We start from the raw sequence: 21108 nt of genomic DNA on the forward strand, positions 1-21108 counted from the left end.
CATTCTTAATTTCTAAACGAGCCTTATGACTGTTGTTCTATATGAAGTTATTGCATGCCATTATGAATTTGGCACCAAAATCAACTTCTTGAATCTTTTTCTTTTGCCTGTTTACATTGTAAAACCTGTTCTGAAGTCTCTGCTGATGTAAGAAAAGTTATACTCAAACCTCGACACAAAAACCTTCAAAATGCAGCCTTTTTATTCAAATTTTCAAACGTTTTCGGCTAGTTTGAATGGCCTTTTCGTCAGGAACAGAAAAATCGAATGATTCTGAATTTCCATAACATTTGTTCTGGAACTTTTTGAATTTTTGAATTTTCTTAGATGTCTAGTACGCAGGCTCGTGCATAAATAATTACAATCTATATTAGTACTTGTACCAATATAGATTGTATGTATAGTTTATGTGTATATTGGTACAAGTACCAATATACACATAAACTATACATACATATACAGTAGAGCGCTGATTATCTGAATCAATTGGGGACTGGGGTTGTTCGATAAATTGATATTTCGGATAATCGATCATGCACGAAAAAATATATTAACTTATCCCATGTTGAAATTTTTCTCCGTTGCGTGTCGCTTCGCGTTGAATTTTCGTCGATGTTAAGCCTAACAAAGACTATTGTATCGTTAAAAATTATTTCTTTATTTTGTACAAAATAAATATATTGAAAAATATAAAAACAATAAAAAATTATACTTCAGAAGTTAATTTAGTATCAAAAACGTAAAATATTTGAGTAGCCCAAGACATAGCCAAAAATTGCAGCGCCACAGCACCGGCAAAAATTTAAATTTGCCGACTGGAATTCTTTCGGATAATTGACGTTTCGGATAAGTGACTTTCGGATAATCGACGCTCTACTGTTATACATGAATAAATAACTAACTAAATGAAATAAATATGTAAATAGGTACAAAACTACATTAGACAATTGCTAATATAGAGAAGGACACCATAGTGCCTGTTCATTAACTGCTCGTCCCTTTATTTTATAATAGAATAATCAAATTATTCCCGCTCTCCAAGCTGTTGAGACTTTACTGGACTCTCTGAAGTTTATTGCTAATCCTTCCTGGTTTGTCTTGTGTATCTGCCATGCTTCTGCATATTTTAAGTGTCTCTTATTCTGGATCTTTTGTATTATTTTAGCTCTTTCCCAATCCATCGTGACTTCTATCGGGTCTGCTATAACATACGTGGCTAGCGCAACGATTGGTCTGCACGTTCCTTTTATGCTCTTTTAGCCTTTCTTTTAACGATCTCCTCGTGGCTCCGATGTAGTATAGATCATTTTGTCGCCTTTCGTCTTGTACTGGTATTCTATATATTCCTGGAATCAAGCTCTGGTCTATGTCTTCCTTGTTTGTGCGTAACATTTGGTATACTGTGGAATTCATTTTAAAAATTATCTTTTTGTTTTTTGCTGCTGCTATTTCTTTGTAAATATCGCTTAGAGGTGTCACGTATTCCATTACAGTGTATTCTTTTATTCTTTCCCGCTCAATACTTTCGTTATCTTCTATTCAGAAAATTTCAGCCTGTAAAAAAATCCAGGAAAAAGGCCAAAAGGCCAAAGAAAATTTCGGAGGCCAACCAAGTTTGCAAAAGGAACCTTAAAAAGATCAAATTGGCAACTTGAGCGAACCATCTACACACCTCGGCCACGATCTTCGATCGGTGCCTCGGAACGAGGAATTAAAAGAAAGTCCGACCGCTAAATTAAAACAAAATTACTTTTTATTAAATAACTATAAATAAGAAAACATGTTACGCATTAATAAAAAACTCGTTTACAAATTTTATATTAATAAGTTAATTAACATTACGACGGACGTTTTAAAATAACGATAAATATAATTGTATAAATACCGAGAGGGCGCTGTAGGTGGAGAAAGGTTAGAGGAAATCTGGAGGTACGAATGTTTACGTTAAATTCTTATAGAATTAAGAAGCGTATGTTACGAATATACGATTTTCTTTCATACGGATGACTAAAGCGCCTGGTCAAATCTATCGTTGGAAATTTTGTTTCATTTTTAAAAGGACCGTAGCGCCAGTGATTTTCAATCTTTTTCTAATAGTGCTCACCCAACCTGATTACTATTGCTTTTTTCGTGTAAGAAACGTTGCGGTGCTGCTCAACATTCCCAAACTCAAACCTTTGGCATCCCGGTCGAAAACTGCCCAATGCAAAATTTCTGTGTCCCTTTTAATTGCAGTATTTACACATTTTTAATAGCTTTATCTATCTATTAAAATTATTTATTTATTTTCTTTTGGAAATTTTTTGGCTTTCAAATAAGAGTTACTTATTTATTTGGTTGTTATTAAATATTATTTAAAAACTTGAAAAACTTGCGTGCTAATACTGGTGAGATGGGCCGGATGGCCGAGCGGTCGAGATGGCAGTATAATGCTTTGGGGGAGAAAGGATCGAATGTGGACGGGTCGGGGAATCCCTGGGAATTTTTCGATGGTGGTCCGTTCGGATTCGTCGGGCCCCGTCGTGGGCCCGGCCGAACCCGTAATGGGCCTGCTATGACAGGCCCTCTTAGTGCCCGTGGGGCGGAAAGAGTATAAAAAAAAAGTACTGGCAAGACCTCGCTTGATGTCGACGGGTTGTCGGAAACTTCGCCGTTAAGCAGAAATGACTTATGACGAAATCGGTTTTATCGTAGGCTAAATAATATAGACGAGACGTAGTTTGGTTAATGTTACTCTAATTTGCAACCTGTGCATTTATTTTCCGGCTCGTAGAATTAATTTTATTGTTTGGTAACAAAATTTAACAATAGTAATCGTAAATGATTAGAAATATACTTGTATCTTTCTTTGATGAAATTTATGGGAAGACTTGCTGTATAATAATTACAATAGTGAAATTACAATTTTAAAGAGCATAAAATTTTATTATTTTAAAAAAATGTTTATTAATTAATAATTGAAAATTGAAAAATGTTCTTTGATTATGCCTGTATCAAAACGTATGGCCAGTTTATGCAGTGATCTAGATTGCAGCATTTTTTAAGTAACATATAAAGTTTTAAAATTTATTATTTGTAATTAAATATCTGGCTTTTACAACTTAAATTTTTTTAGATTATCTTCTTATGTTAAAATGAAGGTTTTTACAGACTAATTGTCTGTATTTTTTAAAGTATTGCCTTGCTAAAAGTTTTTTTAAAAAGCATGTTAAAAATTTCTTTAAATTCAAAATATATTAATCTGCATGTTGTTATTTTTTGCCAAAATAACAAAAGCAGCATCATAACGTCTTGTAAAATAAGGATTTAAAATATTTTCTTTTACGAGAAAAAAATTTTTCCTGCTATATCAATTGAAATTATATTTGACTACATCCTAATTGATTATTTCTGTTTTTGTTTGTAAAGTTAAACTAAATATGTGATTTAAACCTGACATATTTATGCTCAGTAATTGGCATGAAAGACTGACTAATTAAAGTGTAATGTGCATTAATTGAGTTTACAGTTAAAGATCACAATATTGATTATTTTAAATAGACAGTAGGATGGCAGAGGTGATTAAGACGTTGGCATACTGCCTTGGGAGATCTGGGCAAGCAATTCTGGGTAGTCTCTTCCAGATATGTCGGGCCTCGTTTCTTATCGCTGCCATTCCCATCACTGCCAAAACCCATGATGGCATGGAAAAAGTCAAAAACCGAAAAGGAAAAAAAAATAATATTTCAAATATATTTTGTGTATTGTCTAATTAATTTATCTATCATAAAATAAAATGCAAAATAATTAGGATTGGATAATTTATTGAAGTCTTACAGCAACATTGTTTTACTATAAATGACAAAATTTTTGAAAGTAAAAGTATATTTATTTACATTTCAGATAACTTGATTTGTAAACATTGGGAATGGCACACATAAAAACTCCTCTGACAGATCTGTTTGGCCAGTATGGAGTTTCTCTTGCTGGACGCCGCTGTAGAGATTTTGAAATGAATGTGGTCGAATGTCTCGAAGCTTATGGATTTAACAAAGGAAAAGTGAAATGCAAAGATGAGATTGATGACTATAATGAGTGTACTTTTGCTTTTAAACAGGTAATTCTCTATTTTATAATAATATAAAGTTGTAATAATGGAATATTATCTATAACAATTGCTGAACTAGATTGGAAATTGGTTAAGTGAGTGAAAATTGAGTTACTTTATCTGGACAGACAGACAGAGTAAGATAGTGAAAAATGAATAAAAACAGGATGTGTTTAGTATTGATAGCTCCGAAACACCTTAGATCCAGTAAAGAAAAAATTTATTGATGTTCTGATCTTTGTTTAAAGGTCATCATCAGGTTCTAAAGATAAAACAAAAATTGAACAAAAAGCAAATACAATTTCAATTTGTATCTATTGAATAATTTCATTTTTGAATTTGTTTTTTGTTCAATTTTTGTTTCATCTTTAGAACCTGGTGATGGCCTTTAAACAAGGTTGAAAAACATTAGTTCTATCAATAAATTTTTTTCTTTATGGGATCTAAGGTGTTTTGCACTAATCAGTTTTGTTAAGTTATATGGTATTTCATATTCTAACTTCATATGGTACTTCATATTCTTCATATTCTGTATATGTATGTATGTATATTCTAACAAGTATACATACATACATATATATACACACACATACATACACATACATAAAAACATACAAGAAAGACGTTGGCCTTACACAGTGTTCAGCCGGCAGAAAAGAGGGTAATGGAAAGGGAAGGGACAGTAGAGAAAGGTAGGATCCCTCTGAACGGCATACATAAGGCTACAGTACCCTCTATGTTTGATGCTGGTGTGCAGTTTTTAGGCTGCAAGGCCATAGTGCCCCAAAGGGTTTAAAAGAAAACCAGAATGTAGCAAACACCAATAATTGAGTGCTGCCACGAATAGCTAAGTGTAGAAGTTAGTGCCAAGTGGCTGTTAGTAGGAAGACTTATGTCTATTTAATACTCATAAAACTAAATGCGATCGCAAATCTTAAAACTACTTAACAGCTAGACAGACAGCGCGAAAAGCAAATGAACACAATGACAAACTAGACGAGCCAAACAGACTGACAAAGACAAATGAGCAAGACTCCAAAATTTTTATTTTTTATTTTATATATATACTAGCTGTTACCTGCAATTTCTTCTGTGGAGGTTTTGCAAGCAAACCCCATTTACATTCAATATTTCAATAACCATAGTAATTGTTATATAACACCTACCACTGAAGAGAATTGTCGAGAATCAAACAAACTATTTTCAATTTAATTAATTTTTTGGAACATGTACGATCATTCTATAATCGAACCAATATGCAATAACAAATTCAAATTTAAAACAGTTCGAACATTTTTAAAATCGAAATAGATAAAAATATTTATAACAATGTCTGAAATGTTATCAATTTAATACACCTAAGTACTGTAAGGTCTTTTTTTATGTGGATTATTTTTATGCGATTTTGAAGTTGTGCGGTTTGTATTTGATCCAAAAATTTCTTGGACAAGCATACATATATGCTTGTTTAGGAAGCCCACGTATAGACAGTCTCCAAAAATCGTGGAACGCTCAAAGCTCACTCCATTTGTTCCACTGACATATAACGTTTATGGATGTAAAGGACAGCTAGATCTACCTTAATCGCTTTAGTTCCTAGCAATTTTTGATATAAATGTAATTAAACATAAAAAATACTTAAAACTGAAAAAAACGAAATAAATGCATTAATTTTGAAGAAAAAGCTTCAAAGTTTAATTAACTTCCTTTGTCTCGCCCTTCTGTGAAATTTAACACCGATGAGTCATTGTTTACACATCTGATGATCTTGAACACAGCTGGAGTTGGATTTCCCGGGGCATTCTCATAGATGTCGCGGGAGGACAAAATTTTAAAATATATGGCCAGCTAGTGTTCACCCTACTTTAAACAAGTAGGGTGAACACTAGCTGGCCATATATTTTAAAATATTTTTTAAAACTTTGGAGACTTAAAAAACATTCCAAAAATTTCAAAAATGCCTTAAGGACCGTGTTTTATGCAACGCTATGTAACCTACCCGAGTTAACTTGGGCAAGGAACTAAAGGGGTTTTAATTAACTCTTCACATCCAGATATCAGTGATTTGTTTTTAGAGTGAGCTTTTGCAATTCGGGGATTCCCCTTGTATTACTTTTCAATAAAATAAACTGAATTAAGTTTGAATACAGGTATACCTCGCCTTACGTCGGTAATTGGTTCCAGGAGAACGACTTAAGTCGAATTTACATGTCTCCAAATCTACTTGTCACTAGGCTAAACCATAAATTGCCAATTCCGGTTCTGTATTTTATTTATTAATGCATTTTTAATAATGTATGGTTAATAAGGATTTATTTTAAGCTTACAAACAAATAAATTTTAGTTTTTAATATAGTACAGAAAAAAGTAATCTAAATTTACAAATGCAGGTACTGTAAATACAGTACATACTTGTAAATGTATATATTTTAATANTTTCGTATTAAAACTAATAGGATGTCACTTACAGCTTAAAATATAATTATAAATAATATGGAAAATATATAATTTATCACTTGTTTACGACTTGTGTGAATTTCTGTCAAGTACAGTAAAGGACTAATCTTAATTCGGAAGAGGAATTACATAAAACATGAAATATATCTTACTAGAAACAAGAATGGAAATATTATTTACTAACTTAGACTAACAAGAGTTGAATACAAATACAGTAAAACCTGTGTAAACCGTACCGTATCGAATATTTTCCCGGTTTGAAAGGTTTTCGTTTTATTAAGGTTTCGTTTTGTATAGGTTTTACTGTAGGCCTACTGTACTTTTTATAAAGAGTGAAGAGATAAATTTTCTTCCGTAAAATAAACTTTCAATGTATTGATAATCATAAGATTGTATTTTATTTAGATACATTTGACGTAAATTTTTTACGTTAAATCATTTAATTTTTGTGAACATTTGAAGTTAATAAATGCTAGATGCGATGGATTGAAAGTGAATAAAGTTGTTTTTAATTTGGTGATTACGTTATTTGTTTAATTATCGTGTTTTTCGGCGGATAAGGTGCGTATTATACGCCGGCATATATGGTACAGTAGATCCCCCCTATAACACTGTAGATAATTCCGTGTTATATAAATTCCATGTTGTACGAGTCACTTAGATTTTACAAATACGTGAACCGTTCACAGCCCGGCACACGTATTTGTAAAAGCTAAGTGACTCGTACAACATGGAATTTATATAACACGGAATTATCTACAGTGTTATAGGGGAGGTCTACTGTATATCCTTCTTGGTTTTATCGGTAGGCCTATAGCACAGAAAGTTAAAATTATTCTTAAAAGAGGTTTCAAATTTTCTGACATGGCAGTTTGTATCTATATAACGTCTCAATCTTTGAATATGATCGCTTATATTAAAGCCAAATAAATCTTCTCTATAATTTTCCTATATATATATTTTTTTTTTCATTGAAATTTTCTATAATACTTACTTTAAATCCTATTTGAGGTTGGCCTATCCAGATGACTAAAGCTAACAAACCCTAATCTAATTTGACCTAACTGGAAACCAAGCTAAGAGTTCCTAATCTAACTTACAACTAGGACTAATCAAATTTAGGCTGAAAAAGAAGACAGAAAATAAGAAATAAAATACAAAGTTGAAAGGCAGCTATATACTAACAATTGAAACAAAGCAAGAAAAAGCTAATTGACATCCATGCCCCTGGAATGAGTGCTCTCAAGAGCCCCACTAAGGGATATGAATGTGAGTAGATGATGGAACATTGTACATGTGTGAATGAGTTGGTGGAGGTTGGAAGGCCAGTTGTATCCTTCAAGAATAGCAGCTCTCATTAAACTATCTCTAATGTAATTGTACCTATTTCAGTGAAAAACTAAGTGAAGTGGTGTTTGGTCCTCCTGAATACCACAATCGCATTGTGTATTGTGTTCGAGATTAAATCTTTGCAAGTATGGCTTAAAGTTGCTGTGTCCTGTAAGTAGCTGAGTGAGGGTGTAACTAGGGTAAAAGTGGCAAAGAGTCACAGTAGTGTCAACCTTGGGATGAAAGTGTAGGTGAGCCTACCAGTGGTGCTGTGGTCCCAGTTCTCTTGCCAGAGAATGAAGATTTGCTTCTTGACGTGATTGTTGATTTACGAGATAGGAATGTAACTGAAAGTACTAGCGACTGAAGACTTTGCAGCTTGTTTGGCAAGACGGTTGGTGGTCTCATTTCCGAGAACTCCAGCATGACCTGGGACCCATTGGAAATCTATTCTAATGTTGTCTAAGTGTCTAAGGATCTGGTGTATGAGATGGACGAGTTTTAAGTGGCTATCAGACTTCACAATCTTATGTAAAGCTATCAAACTGTCAGAATAAATGCAATAGTGTAAGTAGTGTCTATTGTCCTTCCTACACCTAATGTGAATTAAGCTAATATAAATAGCTAGAGTTTCTTCCTGTGCTATTGAGCAGTGTATACCTAGACGGAGCAAGAATTGTGAAGAATTGTGACCTAAGTCAGAGTAGACTACAAAAGCGGCACCCACATCATCACCCATCTTGAAACCGTCAGTGTAAATCCTAAATGTGGGATGATCACCTGGATCTTCGAAGTAAACGTCGGGGGCAAGGGGGTGGTAATCGTAAGTCGGGAGGGTATTTTTGTCGATGGTGAATTTTTTGATATCAACGATCAAGGTCAGACTGAGGAAATCTTACCTAATCTAATTATTTTGTCGACATCCGAGTCGCTATAATCTCGCCAGGGTAAGGTGACGAGATTTTCTTGTCAAATAATGCATTTAATTTCTAAGTCGATAGGGGTCAATCCTGACATTACCAAAAGAGCAATAGTGAGTGCAGTCCTATAAGTCTTACAAATGTGGAGAGCTGCAATCCTTTGAACAGATAACAGTTTTTTACAGTTATGGAGTTTGGCAGTCACGTAGCCCCAGACCTGTATGGCATAGAGGAGTGCTGGCTGAATTGCACCCCTGTAAATAAGCTTAGTAGCATTAGGGCCAAGACCCGATGTGTTCCTAGCAATACTAATGAGGGCGTTGGCTGTCTTTTTAGCTTTGTCCATGATTATTTGATGTGGGGTGTGAAGTTAAGTCTCTTGTAAAGAATAACATCTAAATATTTAATTTTCTTTGTTTGCTTTATTCTGTGAGCACCTGTTCGAAGGGTAGGTTTCCTGACATATGGCAAGTTCCTACCAACTATTATGCTTTCGTATTTATCTGTGTTAATGGGTTGCCTATGGTTAATACTCCACTGGTGAATGTTATTGAGAATGTAGTTGCATATGTCCTGTAAATGTTCACTGTTCCTGTGTGAAGCTAGGATAATTGTGTCATCTGTGTGACCGGAGGGTCGGCACCTCTTCGATGCCCTGTCAGGAATGACACCACCGGATCCTGATTGACCCGGAAGCCGCGACAGCGGTTAGATTAGAAAGTAGGTCACGCAAGCGGTTGTGCGAATGAGCAAATGGATTCAGGATGGAGATTGCAAGGTAGCAAGTGGGAAGAGAGACACACAGAGACTAGGTTACTTAACAATCATTTATTATTAAAGAAAATTATTCAATTATATATATTTTATATATGTTGTATCGTTAATGAGTTCGAATCAAGAAAAATGTGTCTAAATATGCCCGGGGTTGCGAGAGAGAGAGAGAGTTCACATGAGGTTCGCATGGCAATAAATACCTTTTGTAGAGGATGTTCCTGGAGTGATGATCGATTTTGTTGAGATATCCGTTGAGACCAATAGTCCTTTATTTTTCTGGAAAGGTTCGGAAAATTCTGGATAGGGAAAGACGAGGTCAAGATGATCAGGAAGGTTCTTCCTCACTGGCGTTGTTGGTCGAGGGTGAAATTAGGCTGGAAAATTTAGCACAACACAGAGAATTTTTTCCGGAGACTTAAATCCACAAGGAATGGGCGATGACTGACTCTTCGGCCATCAATTTTGATATAAGTACGATATCGCCTGGCTAACAGATCAGCAGATCACAGGAATGCGTTGCTTTCATCGCCAGGAAAGTGTAAGTGGAGATTTTCTGAGGTAGCTGAGCACAACAATTGTTGAGCATGTATGGTTGTCATCGACGATTGATTTTTGTTAAAGTTCAGATTCTTATATCACCCTGGCCTTTCTAAAATTGTGCTTGTTCTTAAAAGTACAAGTTCAATTTTTGTTTTGGTTAGGTAAAAAAGGGTTGGCAAAAAGGGTTTCTCTCTCTCTCTCTCTCTCTGTGGAATACATTTTCTTTTTTCTAATTTTCTTTGAATAAACATTATACATATAATAAATTGAATTGTGACTATTTACAAAAAAGTTATAAAATTTTTCGAGTATCTTTCATCCTTTTTAACACACCACAGAAGTATCAGTATATTGGCTTAGATGAACTTCCACAGAATACATGATAAATTATAATGAAAAACAGACAAAGTTAAAAATGATCAAAACACTGACCTTTTATTTGAGGATTCGGCGTCCTTTTACAATTAAAACAAAGGACACCAAATCCTCAAATAAAAGGTCGGTGTTTTGATCATTTTTAACTTTGTCTGTTTTTCATTATAATTTATCATGTATTCTGTGGAAGTTCATCCAAGCCAATATACTGATACTTCTGTGGTGTGTTAAAAAAGATAAAAGATAGACTTGAAAAATTTTATAATTTTTTTTGTAAATAGTCACAATTCAATTTTTAATTGAAGGTATCTTGGGTGGTTCATGTTATCATGTATGCTGTTATTATACATATAATATTTGAATATATTTTTTTTTTTTTTTGGCATGGAATGCATTATCATATTTTACATTAATTCATATGGGAAAAATTGTTTCGCTTAATGAGTGCTGTGCATTATGAGTAAGATTCTGGAACAAATTATGCTTGTTAAGCAAGGTTCCACTGTATTGTAAAAAAATATATGGAATTTTATATAATCTGAATGCTGCAATTTTATTGCCTGAAATTGCCTATCATAATGTTCACAGGAAAGTATTGGCCCGACGACCATCGCTTGCACATCTTCAGACTTTATTTTCTTGCCATTTTGATGGCATAGACAATATCTATCTAACATATTAAAGACATATTTTTTGAACTCTTTCAGGGAATGTGGCCATTATTAAAGAAAAATTAAGAAAACAGTCAAATACAATAGCACTAGCACATCAAAAAGCAGCTATTACAATGAAATAATCATGTGACCAAAATACACTATACAGTGGTGCCTCGTACAACGTACTTAATCCGTTCCAGGTGCACGTCCGTTAAGTGAAACGTCCATTATACGAAACGCATTTTCCCATAGAAATACATGTTAAAACATATAATTCGTTCCGCAGCATAAAATAACCGTACTGTACCATAAAAAATGAAAATGGAGCAGACACCAATTATGCCGGGTAGTCAGATGTTGTGAGGAGGAGGTGGAAGAACACTTTCTTTACACATTCATACAGATACAGACTTTTTACACATTGCAGCGGGTCTTTTTTTATTGTTTTTTAATCGGAGTCAGATTCAGGAGAGGCTACCGGAACTTGCAGGGTCAACTTCTCTTGTTCCATCCTTTGTTTTTTGCCCGCTGGCTTCTTGAAAAACATGACCAAGGTGGTCTGTTTCTCTTTCTTCTTTAACACCTGTCGGAAATGACGGACAAAGGTGTCATCGTAGAGATCATTGATCCTGTTGGCCTCAGCTCTGTTTGGATAATGAGTGTTGGTAAACTCCTGAACCTCTCCCCATTCGACAAGAAAGTTTTTGTCAACTTTCACTCCTGATGATTTCTTGCTTTGTTTCAATTGAAATCACCTTTCTGTTTTTTTTGAAAGCCATGATGCATTATAAATGACTTAACTTGCCAGATTATATGATACGAATAATTCTTTATTAATTAAGATCACTAAACACTTCTACGAGCTACTCTCGCTCCGTTTGTTTTTTACAACCTCTTTTCGTCCCGCCACCTCGGCATCTACACAATTACATTTCGTTTATTTGAATCGTCAACATATATTACATTACATTTAATGTTTATTTAAATTATCAACATATATTACATTAATTTAATGTTTATTTAAATCATCAACATATATTACATTACATTTCTACTTCAGATATACTAATAATACATTCTAATAATACTAATATATCCTAAAAATAGCAGATTGTCATTGGCAACGGCAAAAGAGTGGAAACATCATTTGCACTTGTTCGAAAAAAGTCCATTGTTCGTCTCACGTAACTGCCGAACGGAAAGTCCGTTGTTCGCAGCAAGTCCGTTGCTCGAGTCACATAACGGTCAAACAGAAAGTCCGTTATTCGCAGCGTTTGTTATTCGAGGCGTATGTTATACGAGGCACCACTGTACTTGTCTATATGGAAATGCAAAAGTTTGGAAGTAAATACAAAATGAAAAATGTCACATTGGAAATGAAACAAATTTTCAATTTTCTGATATTTTTTTCATCAGAAGAAACACCCAATTTGGCAATAAAAATATTGTAGCATGATAGAGAAGCATATTTATCAATGTGCTGGCGCCAAGCACTAAATAAAATAGATAATGGAGATGTAGCACTTTGGAAATAAGCTCTTCAATTAGTTGATGATAAGGAAGCATTTTTAAACATTAATCAAGTTTGTTTTTCAGTGATATATGTAAATCTTATTGTAAAAATGCTGCATTTATTCAATGCTAACACAGCAGAAATGTTTGTTGTTTTACATGTTTCTATGACAATTGCCATCCACAAAATTGTGCTTCCAAAGGGCAAACAGATTGAATAATATTAATGAAGTGGACATTTTGAATAATGATAATTTTGTTTATACCTTATCGTCTTCCCAAATGAATTATAAATAAATATTATATATGATTACCATATATACTGTACATACATGAATGTTTGAAAATAATTTTTAAATGAATATAATAAATTTAAAAATACCAAGAATATCTGTAAAGTGAAAATTATAGTTTTATAAAAAAAAAGAAGAAGAAAACAAGAAAAAAATCATAGTGATATCAATGAGATTCAAAATACTAACTTAATGACTAGGAAGCTGCCACATCCCCCAAATCGCTGACCACTCTATAAATAATAGAAATTCTGAAAGTTTTAAGTGATTGCGCAATTTTCAACTTTAATTTTCTAATTTTTACTACTTTAAAAGATTATTTAAAATTTAATTGTAACTTATTCAATGGGATCGGTAATTTAGTTAAAATGGATAAAAATAACTTATTTCTAAAAAATTTTAAAAGAGGGTATATAGAAAAAGTCTAGAGCTAAAACACCCAATAGGCATCAATTCCAAGGTAACGAATTACAACATTAAACAGTTAACAATAAAAAGATATTTATTTTACACCAATTGCTTTTCTTATCAATGTGCATTTCACCTTCTTTCTTTGGCCTCATCAGTGGATAACAATGCTTGTTTTACATTGGTGCTTTTACACCATGCAAGGTGTAATATATGAGGCTGAAGAAAGAAGGCAGAATGCATATGAATAAGAAAAGCAGTTGGAGTAAAATAAATATTTTTTTATTGCTAACTGTTTAATGTTGTAATTTGTTACCATGGGGAATTGATGCCGATTATGTGTTTTAGCTCAAAGACTTTTTCTATATTTCATCTTTTAAAATTTTTAGAAATAAGTTATTTAGTTAAAATGGATAAAAATAACTGATCCCATTGAATAACTTTCAATTAAATCTTTAATTTTCTCATTTAGTTCTGAGTAGTGTGCCTTACTGCTTCACACATGTAAGTTGTTGGGGATACATTATAACCTCAACGTGTTTGATCAAAATCGATGACCCCAACATCATTCTGTCCTCTCGTAAGATCTTCCAGAGCAATTCTCTTCTGACTCTATTGAAGACTTTAGTAAATACAGGCTAAAAGCTTTTTAATTAATAAAGAGACTAAATGTGTTTTGATGTTATGATTGCTGTTTGTTTACCAGTATTTTCAGAGTGAAGGCTGAGTCTATGCATGATCTGCCTTTCCTGAAGTCATTCTGTTTATTTAATTTTGGTTCAATTATGATTTTTTATTTTATTTGTTAGTATTTTTGATATATTTTTGTATCCAGTATCAAGAAGACTGATGCCTTTGTAATTATTATAATCAGATTTGTTTCCTTTTTTTATGAATAAAGGAGACAAGCTTTATTCCAATTATGTGGGCATTCTTCTGTCATCATTACATTATAGAGGTGGATTAATCTGAGTGAGAAATCTTTGCTTGTATAGTTTGAGCTCCAAGGTTAATCCATCTTCACCAGGAACGTTCCAGGTTTGCTTTTATCCAGTGCATCTTGTAATTCTTTTAGAATAATCTCCTTATGATGACATAAGTTATGGTTATAGATTTATATTTTATGATGGAATGTTTTGTTATGCCATAAGTTTTGCTAGAAATGTTACCAAGTTCCTATTTTGATAATGTTTGTGTTTGCTTTTTCTTTTGTTTCATTACTTAAATTTTTAAAAATTTTGTAAGTATTATGTCTTTTAATAGTATGTAATTTTTCTATAAATTTATCCTACATATCTGTTTTTTTTTGTTTGCATGCTTTTTTGCTTCTGCTCATTTTTTTGTTATATTCAATTTTTTTATTAGTTTTCTTAGAGTTTAGCCAATTTTTTTTTCTTTGATTTTATCACCCCAGTTCTTCAATGATTAATTAAAACTTAAAGATTGCCAGATTAAATTGGGCTGTATTATCTCTACTATTAATAATTAAATACAACGGGCTCATAATACGGATTCGTATATAATGGTGAAACAATTGCGATCGTATTCGTATAAACACGCTAAAAGAGACTTGTATGATATGGTAAAACTCATCGCCGACTCTTGTCGCGACAGGATTGGTCGAATCTAGACCAATAGTGGATATTGCACAAACCGTTCAGTTTAAACAAGCAGCGGACCTACTAAAAACCATTTATTATTTAACAACCATAAAAATTATATTTATATTAATGATATCTCCAAAGTTCAGCAAATTTTTTGCAGAAAAATAATTTATCAGGAAACATGCGCCCATCGTTTGATGCGCCGCTCCGTGATGAAAACAAGCTTAAGCAATGGCATCATTGAACGGTGCACACTCGGTAAGTAATCCTACAATATTTTGTTTATAGCATAGTTTATATGGATTATTCCCAAAAAATTGTGTGTTTTGGAAATGTTGAGTCGAATTAGTCTAGAATCAATTAATTTTATGGTAGAAAACCTTTCAAACAGCCTTAGTCTGTAAACTGCATATGTACCGGGCTGTGATTGGCTCATATATTTAAGGACTTGTAGTACATGAATTTCATAAAACACGGAACTTATCTACTGTGTTATGGGGTACAGAATAATTTGGCACTAGAACTAGGCATTAGGCACCATCTCTTATTAAATTTAATATTTGTTATAAATTTATTATAATTAAATTAATATTAAATAAATAAGATCTAATCGAAGAATAAGAAACAGTAATAAATAGATCACCTTGTAACTCCAGCCGTAGATTTAATAAATCATAATGTTTTCCGCCAAATACAATAGGCCTTCCTCAATGAATTATACCATTTAAAATAAAAGAACATAAGAATATTGAATTCAATGGAAATAATTAAAAACTTAAAAGGTGTTCTAAAGAGAACAGTATCTTAGAGGAAAAAAAAAATTAACAATTACAAATAAAAAAAATAATGAAGATTAATATAAAAAAATTGATTAGAGGACCAAATCCAGGTTACATTTTATATAAGGACTTCCATGCTGTAGGTATGATGTCTGCATCCCTATGGTTAATAACTCCTGTGCTTTTTGTCAAAAATTTCTGAAGCTTTGCAGGGAGGTTTGTGTATTAGGGGATTGATGCTATTAAATTTTGGTGATTAAAGGACAAGGTGGTGGGGATGTAATGGGAGTGGAATGTATCTTCAGTAGGGTTGGACTTAATGACAATTTTACTCATTATTAGCATTTACAATTTTTATAAAATTTATCCCTACTTTCAAGATTAAGCTTTTTGCCATTTTATAATAGTTAAAAATAAAAGTTTTTTAATAAAACTTGATAACAGATGGTGCTCCAAAATTTTAAATGTTGCTAGGAAAGCTGAGCTGGTTTTTGTTACTGGTTTATTTTTATTTGTAATTATTAATTGTTAATGTTTTCCTCCTCTAAGATAGTGTTCTCTTTAGAACACCTTTTAATTTTTAAATTCTTTCCATTGAATTCAATATTCTTATGTTCTTTTATTTTAATTGGTATAATTCATTGAGGAAGGCTTATTGTATTAGGTCAAAAACATTATGATTTATTAAATCTACTGCTAGAGTTACAAGGTGATCTATTTATTATTTTAAATTAATATTTATTAAATAATTCAGAAACTAGTAACTAGTATGGTTATATCTAAATTAACTATGTCTGGAAGTGAAGGATCAGATGGAGATCTGGGAGACCATGTGAATGCATAACTTGTAATGCATTTACATGGTAAGTGCCAGTTGCGAGTTTAAGATCTGTTCTGGGCTGATTTATTTTCTTTCAGAATTTCTAAATTATTTAATAAATATTAATTTAATTATAATTTTTAAATTTAATAAGAGATGGTTGCTAATGCCTACCTCTACTACCAAATTAATCAGTATTTAATTATTAATAGTAGCAATAATATAGCCTGATTTAATTTTTCTTTAATATAACTGTCAGGCTTAGAGATGTTTATTTATATCTTCTTCAAGGATCTGGCTAGTTTCTGTTTTTCTTAATCTCCCTTTCATTCTAATTTGATATAAGCTTTTGTAGACAAATAGTAAATTAAACTCTATACCAAATATTGTAATATAAGGATAGATAGAGAAAATACACTGTCAGGTGGTATTAAAATCCTTTTTATAATGCAAGAAGTTCATGCTTTGTGAAGAGAAAGCTTTTCTACTTAAAGCTAATGACGGTTTCTGTGCCAATCTAATTCTGTTTTGTTAAACAAAGACCCCCCTATGGTGGTAAGAATTGTGGTACTACATGCTATTGCATTGGCTTTACCTGGACCACTTGATCCTTCTTCCAATATTACAATTCTTAGATAGTTGTTTGGGCCTAAAACACATAAGCTAGTGTGGCTGCTGTAATCTTTAGCAAACAAATGGTTTCATCCTACCTACTTGGAAAAGCACTCTTCAAGAAAATTGCTTCTCTAATCTCAAAATTGTGCTTAGTCACCCACTCATCTTTGGAAGCTAAATTTGCCATTAACAGGACTATCAGTTTATTACCTTCAAATACATTCTGCTTTTTCAAATTGGACATGGTATCTTTGTACACTTCTGTTCCTTTGTGTGTGTGGGGTGTTCCCCCCTTCTTTCTGCAGAACTTCTTTCAAGCTTCCGCCTGGGAGCGCAAGTGTGCGTTAGTTTCCCTATGGCGCTTCGTCTAGTCGGTGAGTTGGTTTTTTTCTTCGTCTCTCTTCTTTTTCATTACTAAGGTGAGTGGTGAGGAAACCTTCGTCCTAACTAAACATAAACCCCAACAAAATAGAATAAGAATCAAAATAAAATAAAATAATAATACAGCTCGGACTCAATTCCTTACACTTGTTTTATGGCAGTCATGCTCATTAATACCCTCCTACTCAAAAAAGGCTTAGCCAAACAACAGATTTTGGATATATGAGAGGCTCTTGTTCATCAGTGAACACAATTATTTTCATTTTAATGATAACATCTACTTATAAAAGTAGGGATCCAAATGGTCCTACCTATCTGCTATCTTAGCAGAGTTAATCATGAGAGAATTGAAGTTTAAAGTATTTACTTTCTCACTTACTATCCACTACCCGCTTCTATATTTGCATTATGTAGATGATCTTATTGTGTGGGAGGTACAAACCAGGAGCTGGCACACTTTGTACATCATCTATCTGCCATGTACTCCTCCATTTCCTTCTCCATAGTAGAAGAGATGGATGCAAAAATAGTGTTCTTAGATCTGTACATACGTAGATCTTCTACAGGACTTTTCTACTGTATGTACTGCAAGCTTAATTTTATTTTATTCCATGTTATCTTAGAAACATCTTTTCAGCCTTCACATTACATCAACTCTGCCATTTCCACCTCATTAGAAGAACCTTTTTATTTTCATAAATTCATGAGCTTATTGAATTCAAGTTACTTAAGTTTATGTGGCTGCACACAAGAGGGTATTCATCTGTTAAGTTTTACTATGTTCTTATCATGGTTAAAAATTAAGTATTTCTGCTCACTCCTCTACATTCTATAGCTGACCTGCAGTCACCAATTCCATACCTTTGTTCCCTTTCTATATGCATTTGCTGCATCTTTAAAAAACAACCTCCTGCTGCCTTTCTTCCCAAATCCAGCTTTATGCAGGCTTTTCTGTAATGATAAGGACAGACTCTCTCTTCTCGAGAAATATGGGGTTTATGTTGTACCACTTTCACACCTGACAAATGGGAGAAAATACATGGTACATTGATGCAGTGGTCAGAATGCTGGCAAGTCATTTAGCAGATCACTAGCAGGATGCCACAAAATATACATGCTGCAAGGAGCTTATCAAAAAAGTTTAATTTCAATCCTTTGTGAGTCCAAACTACCTTCCTCAAGTGTTGTGACGATTGTAGGGTGTTATTTACTTGGGAAGCCCTCCTTACTTTCAGATTGTGCCTGTGCAAACCCCAGTTGAGCTTCCTAACTTGTGGATTGCACTTTTTAAACTTTTCAACTATGACACCACACTATCCTAGTCATTTCATGATATATAATGCACTGCAGACTTATGCCATGAAAATGTTTTGAGAGTTCTGTTGCATCTTTTGTTCTGTTTGCCTTTTGTTTTCTCATACTCATAAGCCTCAAATTCCATTGTGAATTTTAAATGTTTAAAAGTTAAGAATGTTATAATGCACATAGTGATGTTCTGTTCCAAATTTGAGATGTTCATTAGCCTGATGATGACAGTTTTGTATTGTGTAAAGTACTTGTGCTATAAAAAGGATTTTAATGTCATCTGATATCTGATAATGTGTTTACTTTATTTATTGTTATAGTATAAGCCTTTGATATTTTTGTCATCTAAAAGTCTTACTCTGAAAGGTTGTGTGTTATTGTTCTTGTAGATTGCATTGCTATTAAGATTTTTCATCTTTATTGTCATTTTATCTTACCAATTAGAAGTTTGTAATCCAATTTGATTTCTGGTCCTCTAGATACATTGTCTATCTTTAACATCAAGATGTCAAAGATGACAATGCTTTTTTCCTATGTACTTTCTGATGTATATTTGTGGATGGCTTTGTGTTTAAAAAAAGGTATTATTCTACAGTTGGAAAATCCCTTAGTCTGATACCACTTTTATTGCAGGTCTTTTTCCAATATTTTGTTTGTATGGACTGATTCCTGGGCGCTAGGGCACTCTGGATTTCCTCGTGCATACGTCCACGAAAACATTAAACAACCACCGAAAAATAACATCCTTTCCGTCTTCGCGTGGCACGTTTGCATTCACCCTCATCCGATCGGCGACCGCCTAGATCAGGCATGGCCAACATACGGGCCGTCTAATGAATTTATGTGGCCCGCGATCAATCTTCTAATATTAGCTACTGAAGTCCGAATAGCTCGATGAAAAATTCTGATGTCTAAAAAAAACAACTCACCGCGCGTTTAGAGTTAACCCTCCATTACAAATCTCGTAAGTACAGCGTAGAACGTTGATAAAGCATGATAATGTGAAAAATGTATCTGTAATCTCTATCTACAATTCAGTCTCTACGGGGTGACTCCGCAATGAGATCTCGCACCACCTCAAAATCTTCCTAGGGCAGCCTGTGGTTCGGCCCGTGAAAAAAGTTTTATTTTCAATTCGGCCCGGGGGCAAAAACTGTTGGCCACCCCTGGCCTAGACGCTACCCTGGCGATTTTCCACCCGTGTGCGCGAAAACTTTTCCAGGTTTTTCAATAATTGATTTTCGAAAGTGTACGTGTCGAAACTAAAACCTTTTTAAATTGTTATGCCAGTTTTTCTTTCTTGTAATAGATAAACGTATACGTGAGGTAGTAAAAAAATAGGAAATGGAAAATGTCTCTATAGGCTATACTAGGACTTAATGTTATCTGCTTATCTTACGTAAATGAAAATTATTAATTTAAATAACTATCGTTGCGACTGCTGCCGTTTTAAGGAACGACCATACCATTTTATTGAATTGGCAAAAAATCTAGACCAAACGATTTAGCTTAAGTGGCCAGTAATACGGCGATAGAATGTTTACTAACGCGACTTTAAATCGCGTGATTTTTTTTCACCGAAATAAAAAAGGTGGAAAAACACCGCTCTACCCGAATCGCAAGCTTTCGAATTTCCTCCGGCGCCCGACGAGGAGAAAGAGTTGGCGCATTTCGGGTGAGGACGGTTTTGCCTTAACGCCACGGCCGGAGAACGCTTTAATTACTTATTAAAAATAGGGTCGGGGCTGCGGCTTTACGGGCGGAGCGTCGTCTGTCCTAACGAAATTTCCATTCTTCCCGCAGATGAAGCGCGTGATGGAGATGCAGGCGGAGAGAAAACGGCGATGGAAGAACAAGGAAAACGCCGGAAAGGAATATTACGCCCCGCCCCCCAAGATCGACAGCTTCGAAGACGTTTACCAATGAAGAATTCCCGAGGGTAGCCGCGCGGCGTCCGGTAGAACGTCGACCGATCCTTTCTTAGTCCCCAGCAGAATTGTATTCCGGACCAATAAATAACGTACGATAGCGCCACCGCTGGTCTTCTCTGGGTCCGCGGGCGGAGGGGTAAGAAGAGCCGGTTACGGAGGAATTAGCGGAAGAGGAGACGGCGGCTCCTCTCGAACGTCGGACTATTTATAGCCGCGCCGTCGTAATTAGGCCAGGTATTCGGGCGCCGGAGTCGGACCGTATAGGGGAGAAAGGTCGGAGTTCGGCGGATACGTCCGGGACTGGGTGTTTTCCGGAGGGCGG

The 21108-nt window shown here is 34.1% G+C and overlaps 1 protein-coding gene across 1 annotated transcript; it reads left to right on the forward strand.

Moving 5' to 3' along the window:
• The first annotated feature begins 1860 nt into the window (after positions 1 to 1860).
• Positions 1861 to 20889, forward strand: LOC111613274 (NADH dehydrogenase [ubiquinone] iron-sulfur protein 5-like). Its single transcript, XM_023354623.1, has 3 exons — positions 1861 to 1929; positions 3883 to 4096; positions 20659 to 20889. The coding sequence occupies exons 2-3, from the start codon at positions 3908 to 3910 to the stop codon at positions 20779 to 20781; spliced, it is 312 nt and encodes a 103-aa protein (XP_023210391.1). The 5' UTR covers positions 1861 to 1929; positions 3883 to 3907; the 3' UTR covers positions 20782 to 20889.
• The last annotated feature ends 219 nt before the right edge of the window (positions 20890 to 21108 follow it).

The sequence above is a fragment of the Centruroides sculpturatus genome, unplaced genomic scaffold (assembly GCF_000671375.1).
Source record: "Centruroides sculpturatus isolate CEXI.00-Female unplaced genomic scaffold, Cexi_2.0 scaffold1401, whole genome shotgun sequence".
NCBI lineage: Eukaryota > Metazoa > Arthropoda > Arachnida > Scorpiones > Buthidae > Centruroides > Centruroides sculpturatus.